Source organism: Oncorhynchus nerka, linkage group LG7, assembly GCF_034236695.1.
Source record: "Oncorhynchus nerka isolate Pitt River linkage group LG7, Oner_Uvic_2.0, whole genome shotgun sequence".
Taxonomy (NCBI): domain Eukaryota; kingdom Metazoa; phylum Chordata; class Actinopteri; order Salmoniformes; family Salmonidae; genus Oncorhynchus; species Oncorhynchus nerka.
The window spans coordinates 65,041,696-65,061,558 of record NC_088402.1 but is presented as its reverse complement, the minus strand read 5'-3'; the positions used below and the strand labels follow the sequence as shown (position 1 = coordinate 65,061,558).

The 19,863-nt window shown below is 41.1% G+C and overlaps 1 protein-coding gene across 1 annotated transcript in view; it reads right to left on the bottom strand.

The window, feature by feature from the left end:
• cntn3a.2 (contactin 3a, tandem duplicate 2) overlaps positions 1–19,863 on the bottom strand; it is a 67,116-nt gene that overhangs the window by 32,970 nt on the left and 14,283 nt on the right. The window contains exons 12-15 of the mRNA XM_029664533.2: positions 16,192–16,361; positions 14,632–14,749; positions 2,382–2,540; positions 1,614–1,763 (exon numbers count right to left, since the gene is read on the bottom strand). Of these exons, the coding sequence (XP_029520393.1) occupies positions 1,614–1,763; positions 2,382–2,540; positions 14,632–14,749; positions 16,192–16,361 (597 nt within the window). The remainder of the gene's footprint in view (positions 1–1,613; positions 1,764–2,381; positions 2,541–14,631; positions 14,750–16,191; positions 16,362–19,863) is intronic.

The window sequence follows — 19,863 nt, the reverse complement described above, 5'->3', positions numbered from 1 at the left end:
CGTTGGCTAGCTGTTGGCTAGCTAGCAGTGTCTCCTACGTTAAGGACGACAAATAGCTGGCTGCGTTGTTGATTCAGGGGCTAGCTGGCTAGCTAGCTAGCAGTGTTGATTACGTTACGTTGCGTTAAAAGAACGACAATAGCTGGCTAGGTAACCTAGAAAATCGCTCTAGACTACACAATTATCTACACAATTATCTTTGATACAGAGACGGTTATGTAGCTAGCTACAGAGACGGCTATGTAGCTAGCTATGTAGACGGTGGGCGTTAGCTAGCTGGCTAGCTGCTGGGCAGATACGTTAGGATGACGAAATACGATAATTACGCAATTATCTTTGATACAAAGACGGCTATGTAGCTAGCTAAGAAGAAATTGCTAAGATTAGAGTCTGAATACTTTCAGAATGCACTGTATTTAATTTCTTAGTGGAATTGTGACCACAGACCTTCCAAAAATACTTAATGGGATTTTTCCTACCCTGCTCCATTGTTTTCAATGTAATTCCATTTCAAATCTGTCTTCTAGTGCGGCTTTACTTCCGGGATATTATGACGCATCTGACGGTTCCCTCTCTTTACATTACTTGGTACCAAGGCCCCAGGGTTCCGGTCTAGAAGCACGCTTTTCACTGTACCCAGAGGACACTTTTGGTATTGCAGTTTTTCTGAAGTCAAGCCCAAAATTAATGTTTTCATAGATGGGGGAAAGGGGAGTACCTAGTCAGTTGTCCAACTGAATGTATTCAACTGAAATGTGTCTTCCGCATTTAACCCAACTCCTCTGAATCAGAGGGGTGGGGGGGGTGGGGGGGGGCTGGCCTTAATCGACATCCACTGTGACCGGGGAACAATGGGTTAACTACCTTATTCAGGAGCAGAACAACAGATGTTTACCCTATCCACTCCGGATTTGATCCAGCAACATTCCAGTCACTGGCCCAATGCTCTAACCCCTAGGCTACCTGCTGCAGCTCCCATCGAGAAGTCAAATGAGAAAATTGCAAATAATACACTTTACAAAAACATTCTTTAAATTATTAAAGTAAATTGTCTGATTTTTTTCCATCACTCACAGCCAAAGATTTTATTTGAATTCACTTTGTCAAATTTCTAGATGAGCTGATGATGTTGTCACTTCTCGCGCTGCTCCAGTGCGCACTAAGTGCTCATGCGCAGGCGTAATCAGCTCTCTAAAACCGGATCTGGACAACCACGAAACAGTGCATGCAAACATGAGTAGATTACATTGAAAACAATGGTTGTCCATCTTGAACGCGGCCTCTAGTTCATATATAGCTCAGTGTTTTGGAACGAATAGCTAGCTTGACAGCTAAAATGAAAAAAATAGGGAGCAGTATCTAACAAAATATCTACATTATGGCATTTACTTATCATAACAGAACTTAATCAACCTTTTAAAGGGCACTTCCATTCAATATAACAGGATCTAAAAATTCAATATGGTGCACAATTTCTACTTAAAATCAGAAGGGATGCAAAAGGCACTCTATTCGTGGAATGACCCAACTACTTCTCATGAAATGTTTATGAAGCGTTTTATGAAGCATTTTATGAAGCGTTTTATGGAGTGGAATTTGCGTGAACAACTCACCTGCATCCTCTGTCCGTGTCTGGAGGGAGGTTGGACTGGGCTCGCCCACTCCCACACTGTTCTTTGCCACAACTCGAAACTCGTACTCCACCCAGGCATTGAGATCCACCACCGTGGCTGTCAGTGTGTTGCCATCAATTACCTCAGGAACTAGGGACAGAGGGGAATAAGGCTAAGATCAGGCATCCCATCAACGTAGATAAACCATAATTTCAATCAAATAGTCCCTTATGGTAAAAAAAATATACACGGTTCACTTTAATCCAAGGATAGGGCATCTACATGATCTGTTGTTGTGGTTCAACATTAAATATTCTTTCACATGTTCATGATCACATTTTTTTACGAAGCTGGGCCAATTGTGCTCCGCCCTATGGGACTCCCAATCATGGCTGGTTGAGATACAGCCTGGAATCTACCAGGGTCTGTAGTGGCGCTCCTAGCACGGAGATACAGTGCCTTAGACCGCTGCACCCCTCGGGAGCCCAAACGCAGGGATGGAACGTATGGATATTGGGCACTGGCCAACCGGCCAAGAAGACTGCAATTTTTACTAGCCCGGGTCCAAAATCTGTGCCAAGACATATTTGAAAAGACAGAATTTCACTAGCCGTTAGGCTAGTTGGGCACATTTTCTGCTATCCCAGTCTGAAAAGAACTAGCCACGGGCTAGCGGGCTAGCTTAATTTCCATCCCTAATGAAATGTATGACCTATCAATTAAATCTTCACAGATAAACAAAGAGGCTAGATCAATGTGCAGGCCTACCTGTGTCCACCCTCTGCCAGCCCACAGTGAAGGGGGTCCTGGTCTGGATGAGGTAGCTGGTGATGGGGCTGCTGTTATCCCTGCCGCGGCTCCATGAGAGCTGTGCTGTGCTGTCCGTCACCTCCTCCACTGCCACTGTGTCTGGAGGGCCAGGGGGGCCTGACTCGATCGCAAATTAAGCAGAGTTAGAGTCCCCCCTACTGTACACGCACATGCAGGCACGCACACACATACACACCTCTTTATTATCTGCTGCTGCAACAGCTCCTTAATTCAGCTGCCATCCACACTGAGCCAATCTCAAATGACTCCCTATTCCCTATACAGTGCTACTATATGCGCGCAAGACTGTCGGTCACTTTGGATAAAACTGTCTGCTAAATTACATATAGTGCCTTCTGAAAGTATTCACACCCCTTGACTTATTCCATTAATTTTTATCCTGAAAAACTCCCCAGTTCTTAACGAGTACAAGCATACCCATAACATTCAGCCCCCACTATGGTTGAAAATATGGAGAGTCGTACTCAGTAATGTGTTGTATTGGATTTGCCCCAAACATAACACTTTGTATTCAGAAAGAAAGTGAATTGCTTTGCCAATTTATTTTTTGCAGTATTGCTTTAGTGCCTTGTTGCAAACAGGATGCATGTTTGGGAATATTTTTATTCTGTACAGGCTTCCTTCTTTTCACTATGTCAATTAGGTTAGTATGTGGAGTAACTACAATGTTGTTGATCCATCCTTAGTTTCCTCCTATCACAGCCATTAAACTCTGTAATTGTTTTAAAGTCACCATTGGCCTCATGGTGAAATCCCTGAGTGGTTTCCTTCCTCTCCGGCAACTGAGTTAGGAAAGACGCCCGTATCTTTGTAGTGAATGGGTGTATTGACACACCATCCAAAGTGTAATTATTAACTTCATCATGCTCAAAGGGATATATATATATATATATTTTTACCCATCTACCAATCGGTGCACTTCATTGCGAGGCATTGGACGACCTCCTTGGTCTTTGTAGTTGAATCTGTCACGACGTGGCCCTTTTTGGGTGTAGATCGTGGCTCCCCCTCTCTCATTTTCTCTCCCACATCAGGTTTTACAACGGTCATAAATACCTGGTAGAAACTGCCATGTAGTATTGAGGGAGAGAGTCTATGGAGAACAGAGATTCTCTTGCCGAAACTAATAATCCCCAAAATGGGAGAATTAAACAATATTTATATTTTTGAGAATGTGGGAATGGTCCGTGGACACTTAAGGGACAGTCATGTCGAGTGTGTTTCATTTGGTGATCTCATGAAGTACAGGAAACACACATAACTGTATCTCTTAAAGTGGACATTTCCCAACTGTCAGGTTTACTTCTGAATGTTGCATAAGATGAATGAATAATAGGGGTGAAACGGTACGTGTATTCGTATTGAACCGTTCGGTACAGGGTCCAGGGTGCATGGTTCGGTATGTACTGCGAACCTTCATATATTCCAGATAGGAAGATATATATATATATTTAATTGTACCAAAAAATATTATGGCATATAAATTAATGTGGGAAAAATATCTATATAAACCCAGCAAAAAAATAAATGTCCTCTCACTGTCAACTGCGTTTATTTTCAGCAAACTTCAAATGTGTAAATATTTGCATGAGCATAACAAGATTCAACAACTGAGACATAAACTGAACAGACATGTGACTAATGGAAATTGAATAATGTGTCCCTGAACAAAGGGGGCGGGGTAACAGTCAGTATCTGGTGTGGCCATCAGCTGCATCATCTCCTCCTCATGGACTGCACCAGATTTGCCAGTTCTTGCTGTGAGATGGTACTCCACTCTTCCACCAAGACACCTGCAAGTTCCCAGACATTGCTGGGGGGAATGGCCCTAGCCTCACCATCCGATCCAACAGGTCCCAGACGTGCTCAATGGGAATGAGATCCGGGCTCTTCGCTGGCCATGGCAGAACACTGACATTCCTGTCTTGCAGGAAATCACGCACAGAACGAGCAGTATGGCTGGTGACATTGTCATGCTGGAGGGTCATGTTAGGATGAGCCTGCAGGAAGGGTACCACATGAGGGAGGAGGATATCTTCCCTGTAACACACAGCGTTGAGATTGCCTGCAATGACAACAAGGTCAGTCCGATGATGCTGTAACACACCGCCCCAGACCATGACGGACCCTCCATCTCCAAATCAATCGCGCTCCAGAGTACAGGCCTCGGTGTAACGCTCATTCCTTTGACGATAAATGTGAATCCGACTATCACCCGTTGAGACAAAACCATGACTCGTCAGTGAAGAACAGTTTTTGCCAGTCCTGTCTGGTCCAGCGACGGTGGGTATGTGCCCATAGGCGACTTTGCTGCCGGTTATGTCTGGCGAGGACCTGCCTTACAACCGGCCTACAAGCCCTCAATCCAGCCTCTCTCAGCCTATTGCGAACAGTCTGAGCACTGATGGAGGGATTGTGCATTCCTGGTGTAACTCCGGCAGTTGTGGTTGCCATCCTGTACCTGTCCCGCAGGTGTCATGTTCGGATGTACTGATCCTGTACAGGTGTTGTTACACATGGACTGCCACTGCGAGGACGATCAGCTGCCCGTCCTGTCTCATTGTAGCTCTGTCTTAGGCGTCTCACAGTACGGACATTGCAATTTATTGCAATTTATTGCTGTGGCCACATCTTCAGTTATCACGCCTCCTTGCAGCATGCCTAAGGCACGTTCACGCAGATGAGCAGGGACCTTGGGCATCTTTCTTTTGGTGTTTTTCAGAGTCAGTAGAAAGGCTTCTTAAGTTTTCATAACTGTGACCTTAATTGCCTACCGTCTGTAAGCTGCTAGTGTTATTTGGATTTTTACAAATGATCTTTGAAAGACAGGGTCCTGAAAAAGGGATGTTTCTTTTTTTTCTGAGTTTAGTAATAAAGTTGTCTTAAAAAAAAGAAAAGTGTTTTGTCTCGTAGCTGTATGCAGCTCCGCTCATTAGTTATTTCACTCCAGCGAGAACAGAGCTAAGAGACCGTCGTAGCAGCAATTAGCTGATGAAGGAATTAGCAGTTAGCTAAATGCAAAGGAGCAGAACTAGAAGAGATCATTGAGGTCTGCCACCTGGGAACAACCTGAGAACATTTCGGTTTCCCTGTAAACTATAACGGGAATTGCCAACGAGTGGTGGATAAAACTTCTACAACGTGTAGGCTCTGTTCATTGCCGATAGACTATTCGAGTGGCAATACGAGTAACATGACTACTCATTTGCCCCAGAACAACAGCAAAGGCCCTTGTGAAGATGCTGGAGGAAACAGGTACAAAAGTATCTATATCCACAGTAAAACGAGTCCTATATTGACATAACCTGAAAGGCCGCTCAACAAGGAAGAAGCCACTGCTCCAAAACCGCCATAAAAAAGTCAGACTACGGTTTGCAACTGCATATGGGAACAAAGATCGTACTTCCTCTCGTACTTCCTCTGGTCTGATGAAACAAAAATAGAACTGTTTGGCCATAATGACTATTGCTATGTTTGGAGGAGGCTTGCAAAAAATAATGTGGTGATCCTAACTGACCTAAAACAGGGAATTTTTTACCAGGATTAAATGTCAGGAATTGTGAAAAACTGAGTTTAAATGTATTCGGCTAAGGTGTATGTAAACTTCCAACTTCAACTGTACATGGTGGAAGACCAAAGAGTTAATATACCCTCATGTTGCCATGTTAGCAAGGCGCTACCTGGCTGTGCCTGGGACCTCTGTCCCTAGCGAGAGGGTATTCTCCACAGCGGCTGACATTGTCACAGCAAGCCGATCTGTGCTCACTGCAGATCATTTGGAGAGACTAATCTTCTTAATTGGACTATGCACTCTTGTTGAAGTTCTGTTTTAAATGGCTAGGCACTGTTGTTTTTTGTTGTCCCTTTGTTTCCATATGCTCCTGGGAATTAAAGCTACCCATGTTTACTATTATAATAAATGGAAAATCTAAATACAAATGACATATTTCTCAGGCATTTATTTTGTTGATGTATCGAAACCGTACCAAACCGTGACGCCACTGTACCGTATCATACCCAACAGTGAGTTTTGTGAACTGTTTCATCCCTAATGAATAAGTATAAGAATACTTTTGAAAAGATAACAACAGGCCCAGGAGACCAGACAGCGTGTAGTGTTGGCTACATGGCTGGAAATGGTTAAACTCTGAGACTATCGATCACTACAGAATAAGAGCAAATCCTAGACGTAGAATTACTAGTCTGCAGCTGGAAATTATGTAAATCTAGCGCGAGAAAACCAACAACCGCGGAAGCATCTATTCCATGCAACGACCATCTGTATATCTGACGTATCCATTACAACAGACACTATCCAGAGCCGCTGAGAAAGCGACAACTATGAAAGACATTGTGACTTCTGGGGAAGTTAACCAGAGACTCTCTGATGAACTGACTCTCCAGCAGACGGGTCGGCGATTCCAACAGAGAAGACAACAACGGCATACAGGCGTAAATACATACATTTCAATTAATATAATTATCAACTGTGTGTAGTGGATCCATTTAGTCTTTCCCGCTTTTTATCTGTCCCCACCCCTTTCCATTGTCTACCAAGCCGTCATACTAGGGACTTATCAATGCACTGTGTTAGTAACCAATAACCCTATTGTTTGTTTATGTAATTCTGTGACTTGATTAGTTAGTTAGTAAATAAACAATTAATCCAATTTGTATATCACTGATTCATTATGGAGGCTAGGGTTCATGCAGATATCCAAGGGTTTGTGACGTTCAGTAATGAGAACTGGTGAGGTAATAATAATACACAAATACAAGACTGTACTCGATAAGATATGAAAATATCTGAAGAGTCGATTCGGAAATAGAGACTGTATGTGTGGGGTACAGAGATGAGACGTGATTTAAAAAAAACACTATTATTGCACACAGAGTGAGTCGATGCAACTTACAGATGGATGAAAATGTATAGAATGGTTACCTGAAAGAAAATGGGGGAGGGTCATGCTTTTTTAATTTCAGTGAAGGGGAGGGTTTAGTATTTTTTTTTATATCTAGTCAAGGGGAGTGTTATGTCATTTGTAATTTATGAAATTTAAATATTTCTCAGGGTTTTAGAATTAGTTGCTTATTAGGCTATACTGTATATCGATGTGTGCCCTCATCTCTGATTCTCAGCTGGGCGCGCAATATCACACACACAGACGACACCATTCTGTATACTTCTGGCACTTCTTTGCACACTGTGTTAACTAACCTCCAGACGAGCTTCAATGCCATACAACACTCCTTCCGTGGCCTCCAACTGCTCTTAAATGCAAGTAAACCCAAATACATGCTCTTCAACCGATCGCTGCCCACACCTGCCCGCCCGCCCAGCATCACTACTCTGGACGGTTCTGACTTAGAATATGTGGACAACTACAAATACATAGGTGTCTGGTTAGACTGTAAACTCTCCTTCCAGACTCACATTAAGCATCTCCAATCCAAAATTAAATCTAGAATCGGCTTCCTGTTTCGCAAAAAAGCATCCTGCATTCATGCTGCCAAACATTCCCTCGTAAAACTGACCATCCTACCGATCTTCGACTTCGGCAATGTAATTTACAAAACAGCCCCCAACACTCTACTCAACAAATTGGATGCAGTCTATCACAGTGCCATCTGTTTTGTCACCAAAGCCCCATATACCACCCACCACTGTGACCTGTACGCTCTCGTTGGCTGGCCCTCGCATCATACTCTTCGCTAAACACACTGGCTTCAGGTCATCTACAAGGCTCTGATAGGTAAGGCCCCACCTTATCTCAGCTCACTGGTCACCATAGCAGCACCCACCCGTAGCACACGCTCCAGCAGGTATATCTCTCTAGTCACCCCCAAAGCCAATTCCTTCTTTGGCAGCCTTTCCTTCCAGTTCTCTGCTGCCAATGACTGGAATGAATTGCAAAAATCACTGAAGCTGGAGACTCTTACCTCCCTCACTAGCTTTAAGCACCAGCTGTCTGAGCAGCTCACAGATCACTGCACCTGTACATAGCCCATCTGTAAATAGCCCATCCAACTGCCTCATCCCCATACTGTATTTATTTATTTATCTTGCTCCTTTGCACCCCTGCATTTCTACTTGCACATTCATCTTCTGCATGTCAATCACTCTAGCGTCTAAATGGTATATTGTAATTAATTCGCCACCATGGCCTATTTATTGCCTTACCTCCCTTTTCTTACCTCTTTTACACACACTGTATATAGATGTTCTTCAACTGTATTGACTGTATGTTTTGTTTATTCTATGTGTAACTCTGTGTTGTTGTTTGTGACGAACTGCTTTGCTTTATTCTTGGCCAGGTCGCAGTTATAAATGAGAACTTGTTCTCAACTTGCCTACCTGGCTAAATAAAGGTGAAATAAAAAAATAAAATACAAATAAATCAATTGCGTCTAAAGGCTATTTAGTGTGGTCTCAATCAAATTATCAACAGCGTATAGGTTTCGATGTGCATGATGGGAGAAGCACAGAGCAAAGTTATACAGTATTTCTAAGATAGCTGCTGGGATGGTGTAAATAGGTAGAATGGCGCCGGAGGGGATGGCTGCCGTCTTATGGGGCTCCTAAGCAACTGTGCTATTTTGCTAGTTTTTTTTCGCATTTTTTCTAACTTAAAATTATTATTATTTTTGTACATAATGTTGCTGCAACCGTCTCTTATGACCGAAAATAACTTCTGAACATCAGAACAGCAATAACACACCTCAAACTGGAAAGATGTTTTTTTTAAACGAATCTAATGCAAAGGATATACTGCTTTCTAGGGAACGGGCCCAAATCCCCGTCAATTGCGTGAAGAAAAAACGGAGAAAAAGGGGACAGAGGTCGGGCTGCCTTCTGAGAATTCGTGGGAGAGTGAGTAAAACTCCACTATGATCCGTTATATGGGGCGGCAGGGTAGCCTAGTGGTTAGAGCGTTGGACTACTAACCGGAAGGTTACAAGTTCAAACCCCCGAGCTGACAAGGTACAAATCTGTCGATCTGCCCCTGAACAGGCAGTTAACCCACTGTTCCTAGGCCGTCATTGAAAATAAGAATTTGTTCTTAACTGACTTGCCTGGTTAAATAAAGGTTAAAAAAATAAAAATATTGGCCAACGTGCAATCATTCAAAAACAAAATGGATTATATACGATCAAGACTATCCTACCATGGGGACATTAAAAACTGTAATATCTTATGTCGTGGCTGAACGACGACACAGATAATATAGAGCTGGCAGAATTTTCCATGCATCGGCAGGACAGAGAAGCAACGTTAGACGAGGGCGGGGGTATGTGTCTATTTGTCAATAATCTACCAAGAGGGTACTCATCTATATTATTCATAGCAGTCTGTTTACAACCACAAAACGATGCTGGCACTAAGACGGCACTCAACCAGCTGTTTAAGGCCAAAAGCAAACAAGAAAATGCTCATCCAGAAGCGGCGCTCCTAGTGGCCGAGGACTTTAATGCAGGCAAACTTAAATCCATTTTACCTCATTTCTACCAGCACATCACTATTGAACACCTTTACTCCACACACAGAGATGCATACAAAGCTCTCCCCCGCACTCCATTTGGCAAATCTGAACATAATTCTATCCTCCTGATTCCTGCTTACAAGCAAAAACTAAAGAAGGAAGTACCAGTGACTCGCTCAATAAATGGTCAGATGACCTGGATGCTACGCTATAGGACTGTTTTGCTAGCACAGACTGGAATATGTTCCGGAATTCATCTAATGGCATTGAGGAGTATACCACCTCAGTCATCGGCTTCATCAATAACTGCATCAACGTTGTCGTCCCTACAGTACGTACATATCATAACCCGAAGCCATGGATTACAGGCAACATCCGCATCGTGCTAAAGGTTAGAGCTGCCGCTTTCAAGGAGCGGGACACTAATCCGGACACTTGTAAGAAATCCTGCTATACCCTCTGACGAACCATCAAACAGGCAAAGAGTCAATACAGGATTAAGATTGAATCCTACTACAACGGCTCTGACGCTCGTCGGATGTGGCAGGGCTTGAAAACTATTATGGACTACAAAGGGAAACACAGCCGTGAGCTGCCCAGTCACGTGAGCCTACCAGATGAGCTCATTCACAAAGCCGCGGGCCAGACGGATTAGCAGGACGTGTACTCAAAGCATGCACCGACCAACTGGCAAGAGTCTTACCTGACATTTTCAACCTCTCCCTGACAGAGTCTGTAATACCTACATGTTTCAAGCAGACCACCATAGTCCCTGTGCCTAAGGAAGCGAAGGTAACCTGCCTAAATGACTACCATGAAGTGAGTTGAAAGGCCGCTCATGGCTCACATCAACAGCATCATCCCGGATACCCTAGACCCACTCCAATTCGCATACCGAGCTGATCGTGGACTACAGAAAAAGGTGGGCCGAACAGGCCCCCATTAACATCGACTGGGCTGCAGTGGAGCGAGTCGAGAGTTTCTCCAGGACTATTTACACTGCTGCTACTTGCTGTTTATTATCTACTTTACCCGGTAAGGTTGTAAGGTTCACGGTACCTGTTGTATTCGGCGCATGTGACAAATAAAGTTTGATTTAGTTTGATTAAACAAGGCTGCATTACACAGCGCAATGGATATTCCAACCCTGAGCCCCGGCCTGCTCTGCTCTTTCTGATCAAATACATTTGTGTGTGCTGCTTAACCAATAGCTGTGCTGTGTAGGGCTCTGGTGACAGTTTAGGAGGAGTGCCAAAGGTTTCTTTTGATTTTTTTGTTGTTGATTAGGCCTAGTCCCAAAAATGCGTGGACTAGCCTATAGCCTATGTTCTATTCAGTTTTAGAAAGAGAGTGCAAAGATGAGGAGGGCCAGAGGTCAACTTTGATAGCTTGCTACTACTATAATAGATTTTTATTAAAAACATTATGTTTCTTGGCCGTGATGTATTTATCAGAGTTATTGACCTCACAATAAACCAGATTGGAGTAATTTACATAGTGGTGCTGAAACTTGTAGCAGAAGCAGTGGCACAATCGGAAATGGACAGCTCATGATGCTGAAAGAATACAAATTCGAGTAGGCATAATTCATTTCAACCCACCTTTATTTTATTTAGACTTTACTAACAACAAGAGGGCTTTGTGGTAGGAGCCTATTTCTTCCTATTTAAGAAATAAGAGGTAAACCTACCTGTTTGACAAACAAAATTAGGCTACAGGCTGCTATAACCAATAGATTTGTCGGTCAATTCCTCCACCCACTACTTTAAATAGCCTACCTCCATGTCAGTGAAGGGCCGTCAAGAAACAAGCAGTAAAATACCCGGGAAAGACATCACTCCGATGCATATGGGGATAGAATTGTTTTGTTTCTTTGATATTCAGAGGCTGGCTTTGCTTGGGAAGTAATCTAATTCGGTCACTATCAATTGATTAAGCTATTCCCTTTCTGTACAATAGATGTTTAAACCCAGAATTTTTTTAGGGAAACACTTCTGATCATCTCTCGTTGGGTTAAGCCACTGAAGAAGTAGCCAGAAGATAAAGCTTACATTTTTCTCTGTCGGTAGGCCTACTCTGTCTGTGGTGGAAAGGTAGGCATAACTTTTGAAAATACCATGCTCAGATTCCTAACGACATCTCAGATTCAATTATTTGTAAACTTGGACAGTTTCTTTACAAACAAGACACACTGATTTGGCATTGGAGAAATATGATAAGATGAACACACTGATGAAGATGAACACACTGTCAATTCTTAGCCTGTAATTTTGGTAATTTGTGTGGTATTAAAAAACGACTCCGCTAATATGTGAAATGATGTTGAATTGCATGAAATGTTTATAAAAGGCCGACCTGCAAATACAATGCAATGTTTTTGCTATAAAAGAGATCTTACACCCCATGTTGTCTGCGAACCCACAACCTTCTGGCCCTGGCCCTGGCTCTGTGCCCTAAATTCACGCATTGCTATGTAATGCTTAAAAGATGAAGAACAGTTTCTAAAACTGCACATCTTAGGCTCTGGCCTGTCCAAGAAGTGGGGGTAGATGGTAGAAACGTTTTCTTTGTTTTATTTATTATTTTGGGTATAGGGTAGGGTTACTTGTTGTTGTTTTTTTCAACCATTTAGGGATGGTTAAGGTCAAATATATTTTGCTGAAAGGAGGACCATCCATTTTCATTTCAGAGAGGTCCGATTTTCTCCATGTAACCCTTATTGTAAATAACGTTCATTCCAATATGATGTGATTGTTAAGCAACATTTACTCCTGAACTTATTTAGGCTGACCATAACAAAGGGGTGGAATACTTGACTCAAGACATTTCAGCTTTTCATTGTTCATTAATTTGTAAACATTTTGAAAAACATAATTCCACTTTGACATTATGGGTTATTGTGTGTTCAGGCTGTAACACAACAAAATGTGAGAAAAAGGGGTGTGACTTCTGCCTGAAGGCACTGTATATTATTGTATATTATCTTGTATTGGCCAGAGCCAAAATACAGAGACAGATATGTCTCTTGCCCAAAGCTCACTATGTGCTGTAATGGAAAAAACACTATTAATAAGGAATAGGAAGCCACTTCAGGCGTATACATTTTTCCCCTCTAATTATCCTCTTCTCACTCATCAACAGTACTGTAGTAGTCACAGGGCTATATTAAAAGGTGAAAATGAAAACCATCTCTGTAGCCTTCGAGAACCCCCGTTTTAATGATTTAGTTTTATTATCCAACCAATTGGAGGGGCTGATGTTTAAAGCTCATCTGCTGTTTCCTGTTGTAATGAAGGTGTCAGTTCGCCAAAGCTAATACATAGACCACCAGCAAACAATGAGAGTAAGAACCACAGAATTAAATAGATATTTCATCCTATCTATGCTAGGACCACTGACACTCCTCATTTGCTGGAATTTGAACAGAATTCTAAACAACATTTCAATTATTAGAGCATTTTGCCAGTGCAACACTTCATAAACATGATAAAGAACTGCAAACGTGACTTGATATTTAATCAAATAATATATAATAGCTGTCAAAAGTTGTTGTGATTCGCTCGTTAACAATTTGAGTCGTGTCGTATTGTGCAGTAATTGTATTAATGTTGTTTAACAACACCCACCTTTGTTCTTCAAAGCCTAAACACTGTACTGTAAATCTATGTTCTATAATAAAGACATGCTAAATATATTATATTTAGAATGTCAACATCAGCTTAATTTGTACGATATCGATCTATGTAAAACTCATTAGCTCTTTCCAATAAGCTTTGATGTGTCGCCCTCATTAAAACCTACAATCAAGGATCAATTCTTTATCTCGTTAATTATATATTCTTGGCAGGGCCGAGAGAATACTGTCAGACTCTCAGGGGCGTTAAAATAGTCGGAGATTAAAATGAACATACTACATTTGCTTTGTTTAAGGCATCACTACAATGGGAATTAAAAAATGTCCCCTTTTTAATACAGTAAACTGTATGGACATATTTAGGTATTTTACATTCACATCACATTTATGAAACACATTTATGAGTATTGTAGTATGATTCATACCAACCTTCATAAAAATGTTTTTCAATATGATTAGTAAGGAGTTTTCTAAATAAAAGTCCCTTTTCATTTCAGAACTAAAAGGTATCAGTAACACTGAAATGGATCTTTATTTATCTATTGTACAACATACATTTGTACATACATTTGTGTGTTACCCTAAGAATACATTTTTGTCAAAGAGCACGTTGTAAGCCCAAAATGACATTGACGATTGATGCTCCAGGACAGAACTCATTTTAGGCCCGGTAGGCCTACTCTATTTCCTTCAGATCCGCCATCTACTGGATATTGTGACAGAAAAGTGATGTAATTCAGTAAGATAATATTGATGACGACTCAATGTACAACCTAAGCTGACATTGGCAAAATGCTTGTCATTAATTTAATATAATTGTGTCATGTAGTCCTTAAAGGGCCTCTCTCTCAATAGTTAAGAATGCCTCCTGTGTGTCAGTTGTACGTTTCCCCCTAGCAACAACAGCTCAATTATATGATGCTATTCTATGTCTGTAATTAAGCCAACTACTATATTCCCCTGTAAACGGTGCTACTAAACGGGCCTTCAAACATACTCCCTCTGTGTTTACAGGAACTGACTCCAGTTATAATTAGTGAGTGGTAATTCTGCGAAAAGGAGGGTTTCTTACCTTTTACAATCAATATGGCTACTGCTGACAGGCTCTCCACGTCTGTGTCCACCACGCAGATGTACTTCCCGGCATGATTCAACTGGATGTTTCTGATCATCAGATCCCCAGCTGTTCTCTACAAAGGCAATCATAAGAAATCCCAAACAACCTGGGTAAGTAAAGGGCATTTGTAATGTAACCCCCTCCTACGTCTATGGGTCTTCGGGCAGTTTTCTCCACTGTAATTTAAAAAAAAATAGGGCCCTGTAGATTTTCATTTCTGAAGACGACTGCCAGCAGCGAATGCTAAATTAAAGGTGGAATCCCTTCCTTAGGCTGTGGCGGAGGGATAGTGGCGAGGCTGATCTGGTTTAATTATGGAAATTAATTCCTTGAAGCGGGCAAGTTAGTTGATAATCTCTTTGGACTTGGGGACATTATAGACATTTTTGAGGAGTGAATCTCATTAGTGATAAGAAAATTGTCAGTCACACACACATATGCCGGATGTATAATCTCTCAGAATGTGTGGGTGTTCCATTTCATCCAGTAGTTTTTTTGTTGTAGTCCAGGCACTGCATGACGCCTTTTTACCCCACTGATATCCAATACAGTTGAAGATCTGTTACAAGACCTTGATCAGTGATCATTTTGCAGCTGAACATCAAAATATAAAACCTCAGAGGATACAACAGAGGCAAAAGATTCATGTTAAGTTGAAAAACTCTGACACTGTAAAATGTACTTGAAACCAAAGATGCAGTAGAAAGTTTAATATGTTTTGATCAGGCTAACTTAATAAATCATGTTGAGCTACTATTGACAAAATACAATTGGAACAATTGATTGAAGACTTATCAAAGACTGCTATTGAGTTTTTCAAATGAATGAGAAAGACAGACAATGTCTAGTTTGATATTTGCGTGCGAGCCAGTGCGTGCAAGTGCTTGAGAAGCTTGAACGTCGAGACTCAACAAGTGTTTTAATTACTTCCTGTAACTCCCGCGAGCATGCGGAAGATTCGGACAGAAGCCAATGGGAACGTGCCGCTTTCTTATTTACATGAAAGTATAGCTCTCAATTGTCAAGCTTCAGTGTACCTAGCACAAATTGGCTTGCACGGATATTGTGCAATAATGGGTATGTGCTATTGACCACAGTAACCAATCCAGAGCTACAACTAGCCAAAGGCCCTGCTCAAAAAATACTTTAAAGAATGCCTGCTTCCTTCCTTGAAGGATCTGATTGGATCACTCATCTGACATGGCTGGATTTTTATTTAAATATTAACCAGACAAGTCAATTGAGAACTAATTCTTATTTACAATGACAGCATGGCTGGATTGGTTAAGTTAAAGGTATGTGATAGAGCCATTGCTTACAGCAATCAATGTGTTAGGAAGAGTCTGTGCGTTTAAAAGTATTTGAACAGGGCCAAAGTCTCCCCTAAAAACAAATAGGGGAAATCAGGGGACACCACACCCTGGAGTTGAACAAATATGACCGAATTGAGAAAGATATGCCAGATGTCCAAATGTTCAAAGAAATAGTGTAGAAGAAAGTGTGTCGGTCACTCACCCCTCCCACTAGCTCAAAATGCCTGTCTGTCTTGGTGATGAGCTGTCCGTTGAAAGCCCAGGTGAAGAAGACATCAAGGACAGGGTCACAGGCGATCTGGCAGGGCAGCACGATGCTCTCACCCACTATGATCTCCATGTCCACTGGCCCCTGAGTAATTCTTGTTGGATCTGTCCAAAATGTACAAACAATCCCACGCACAAAGCACCAGGGATGGGGTCAATTACATTTCAGTCAATTCAGGAAGTAAACTGAAAATTCCAATGTATGATCAAATGCTATTCGGTCAAGCTATTCTGTTTGTCTATATCTTGTTCAATAACAAGCAGGGTTGGGGAGTAACAGATTACATGTCATCCATTACATGTATGGGATTTTTTTTTAAAACGGTAACTGTAATCCGTAACGTTAACAGCAAAAATATTGTAATCAGATTACAAATACTTTTGGAAAACTAAATAATTACTTCAAGGATTACTTTTAAATTCAGAAAGGATGTTTGCGAAAAATAAATCATTGACACTGATTCACTTTGTGAATCACAATGCTGCTCTCTTATTTAGCTATTTGCGTCTTACGTATTGTGGTTGTTGTGGATGGCTGTTAACAAATCTAAATGTGTATTTGAACCCAATAATAGCTGAATTCAAGAAGTATAAACTGCTTATAAATCATTGTTTTTGAAACCAGTGGACAGCCAGTGAAAAATGCGCTCTTGCAACAGCTACATAGTGCAGATCCCAGCCTACATTAAAAACAGTTGACTTTGGTTTTTAATGTAAAGATATAATTTCATTGTATTATTATTATGTAGTAGTAGAAAGCGATGGGTTAGCGATGGGTAACATAACCAAGCCAATAAAGTAAAATGTAACATCCATATATGGCCTGTGTCACACCCTGACCTTAGTGTTCTTTGTTTTCCTTGTTATTTTGGTTAGGTCAGGGTGTGACATGGGTGATGTATGAGTTTGTCTTGTCTAGGGGTTTTGTATGTTTATGTGGCTGTTTCCTTTCTAGGTGTTTATGTAAGTCTATGGTTGCCTAGATTGGTTCTCAATTAGAGGCAGGTGCTTATCGTTGTCTCTGATTGGGAACCATATTTAGGCAGCCATGTTCTTTGGGTATTTTGTGGGTGGTTGTCTTCTGTCTATGCACCAGATAGGACTGTTGTGGTTTTCACATTTGTTGTTTTGTAGTGTTCACGGTTATGGTCTTTATTAAACATGTTGAACTCTAACCAAGCTGCGCTTTGGTCCGATCCTTCGTCCACAGAAGACAACCGTTACAGCCAGCTACATTGATTTATCCTGCAATAATTAAATTGGTAACATAAAATGTTTTCTAATGCCTCCTATGGGGAAAGTAATCTAAAAGTAACTGAATGTAATCATATGTTACTGAGTTTTGGTAATCCAAAAGTTACATTACTGATTCCAATTTGACAGGTAACTAGTAACTAATGGATTACATTTAGAAAGTAACCTACTCAACCCTGAAACAAGGTAATTATGGATAGTGGAAATGTTACACTTGCTGTCATAAACAGACGGGTTATGTAAAGCAATAAGTCTTACAGTATTCAGGCAGAATTATGGAAGTATTACAACAGATTAGCCAAGTAAAGGGTTATTAAACAGGCTTGTTACTAATAAGAGCTGATACTGTTTGCTGACATGACTGGAATAATCTTTGGTAATCCTGAAAGCAATTACAATACCCAGATAAATCCGATAAAAAAAGCAGAGGTGATTTATACTTCGAGGTGGTGGGACTGTTATCCACGAGATGAGTTAACCCACAGACACATGCTTACACACACAGAGCACCTGCTGACCACACAATAAGGGCACACTGAGTTGCAACCACTACAGCCATTGTTTGTCGGAGGCCGCTGCGCTTCAAAAGTCAGGGCAATTAATTACAACCTTGCTCTATCTTGCTAAATAAAATCAATAAATCACAAAAGAAAGAATGAAGGGATAAGAAATGTATCACTATTGAAGGGATTGTATTTGGAGCCTCAGCATGAACAATGATATTGTAAGGGTTTTCCTCCTCTTCGTCTGAAGAGGAGGTGTAGCAAGGATCGGACCAAGATGCGGCGTGGTAAGTGTCCATGGTTGTTTATTTAAAAACATGAACTGAACACTCAATGAATACAAAACAATAAACGTGAACAAAACCGAAACAGTACCGTGTGGCGAACAAACACAGACACGGAAACAATCACCCACAAACACACAGTGAAACCCAGGCTACCTAAGTATGATTCTCAATCAGAGACAACTAATGACACCTGCCTCTGATTGAGAACCATACTAGGCCGAAACATAGAAATTCCCAAAACCAAGAAAAACAAACATAGACAACCCACCCAACTCACACCCTGACCATACTAAATAAATACAAAACAAAGGAAATTAAGGTCAGAACGTGACAGATATGTAAAAGATGTCTCATGATTCTCTATACGTATATCTCTTCTCTGAATAAATCCTCGGAAAACGCAAATACCATAGTATGGTTTAAAAATAAATGCAGTGTTTGGCAGCCAAATTATTCGACAGTTACCATTCGGCTCACCTGTTAACTCTGAGGGGTTGTTCTTTTGGCCCTGTACAGGGCCCGGCGAGTGGGGGGTAACCCCCCCTCTTATTTTTGTTCAAAAATTGACATATCATTTGAATGCTACAGCCCTTGTCTTTTTGGATATTTTACTCAAATCGTACTGCTGGAAATGTCATTACCCCCACCCCCCACTACACCTCCCACAAAGGCCATAAATCATGAGCTATAGTCATATTCATAGAGTATGCTATGCAGATCAAGTCACCAAAAGTGAAAACATTTAGTATGCATGGAAAGGGTACACCCTGATGGTCAATATAAAGCAATGCATTTCCTTATCGAGCCACATTTCCTTTGTATGCATCCTCCACATGCGCCATTGATCTATCTCACTAATATACAATAGGAAAAGTGAATGGGAAAATAGTTTGATGTTTTCTCACCTGTCTGTGTTTTATTTTAAAACACTGACCCAATAACTTGAAATGCCTGATTCCTATGGTCATGCTTGAAAATCTGTTCAGCCATTTTGGAACAGTGACTCACTACCCAAACCAGACACAACTGGTTTCAAGTGGCCAAGAGATGTCATGTGATCTCCTATTGCGCTCTAGTGGAGGAACTGGGCATCAGACAGGGGATATATTTGCATCAATGGATAGATAGAAACTAAAACGTTCTCCTCATTTATGTATATCATTCTTGTAAGACAAAAGATTCCTATGAGACAAAAATGTATGTTGCACAAGCCCTGCACTTTCAAAATAGCTGTGTGCATGCTTAGAGTGCCATCATTTTATTTTACTAATCCTTTTGTAACATTAATTGGTGACATATTTTATTTAAAACCTAAAAAAGTAGTCAGTTACCTTTCTAACAGTACTAAGCACGTGTTTGTAGGACTTATAGCTTTGAATCTGAAATGTACTTTGAGGGTAGTATATAATATTACGCATCGTTTAGAAAATGCCACCAGAGAGCGTCAGAATTGAAGAGGTTAATAGTTGCATGAGCAACCAACAACCCCTCCTCTAGAAATACACTTCAAAATCGGCAATAAAAGCATACTTTTACAACTTTATTTCAGCTCAGGGTCATTTC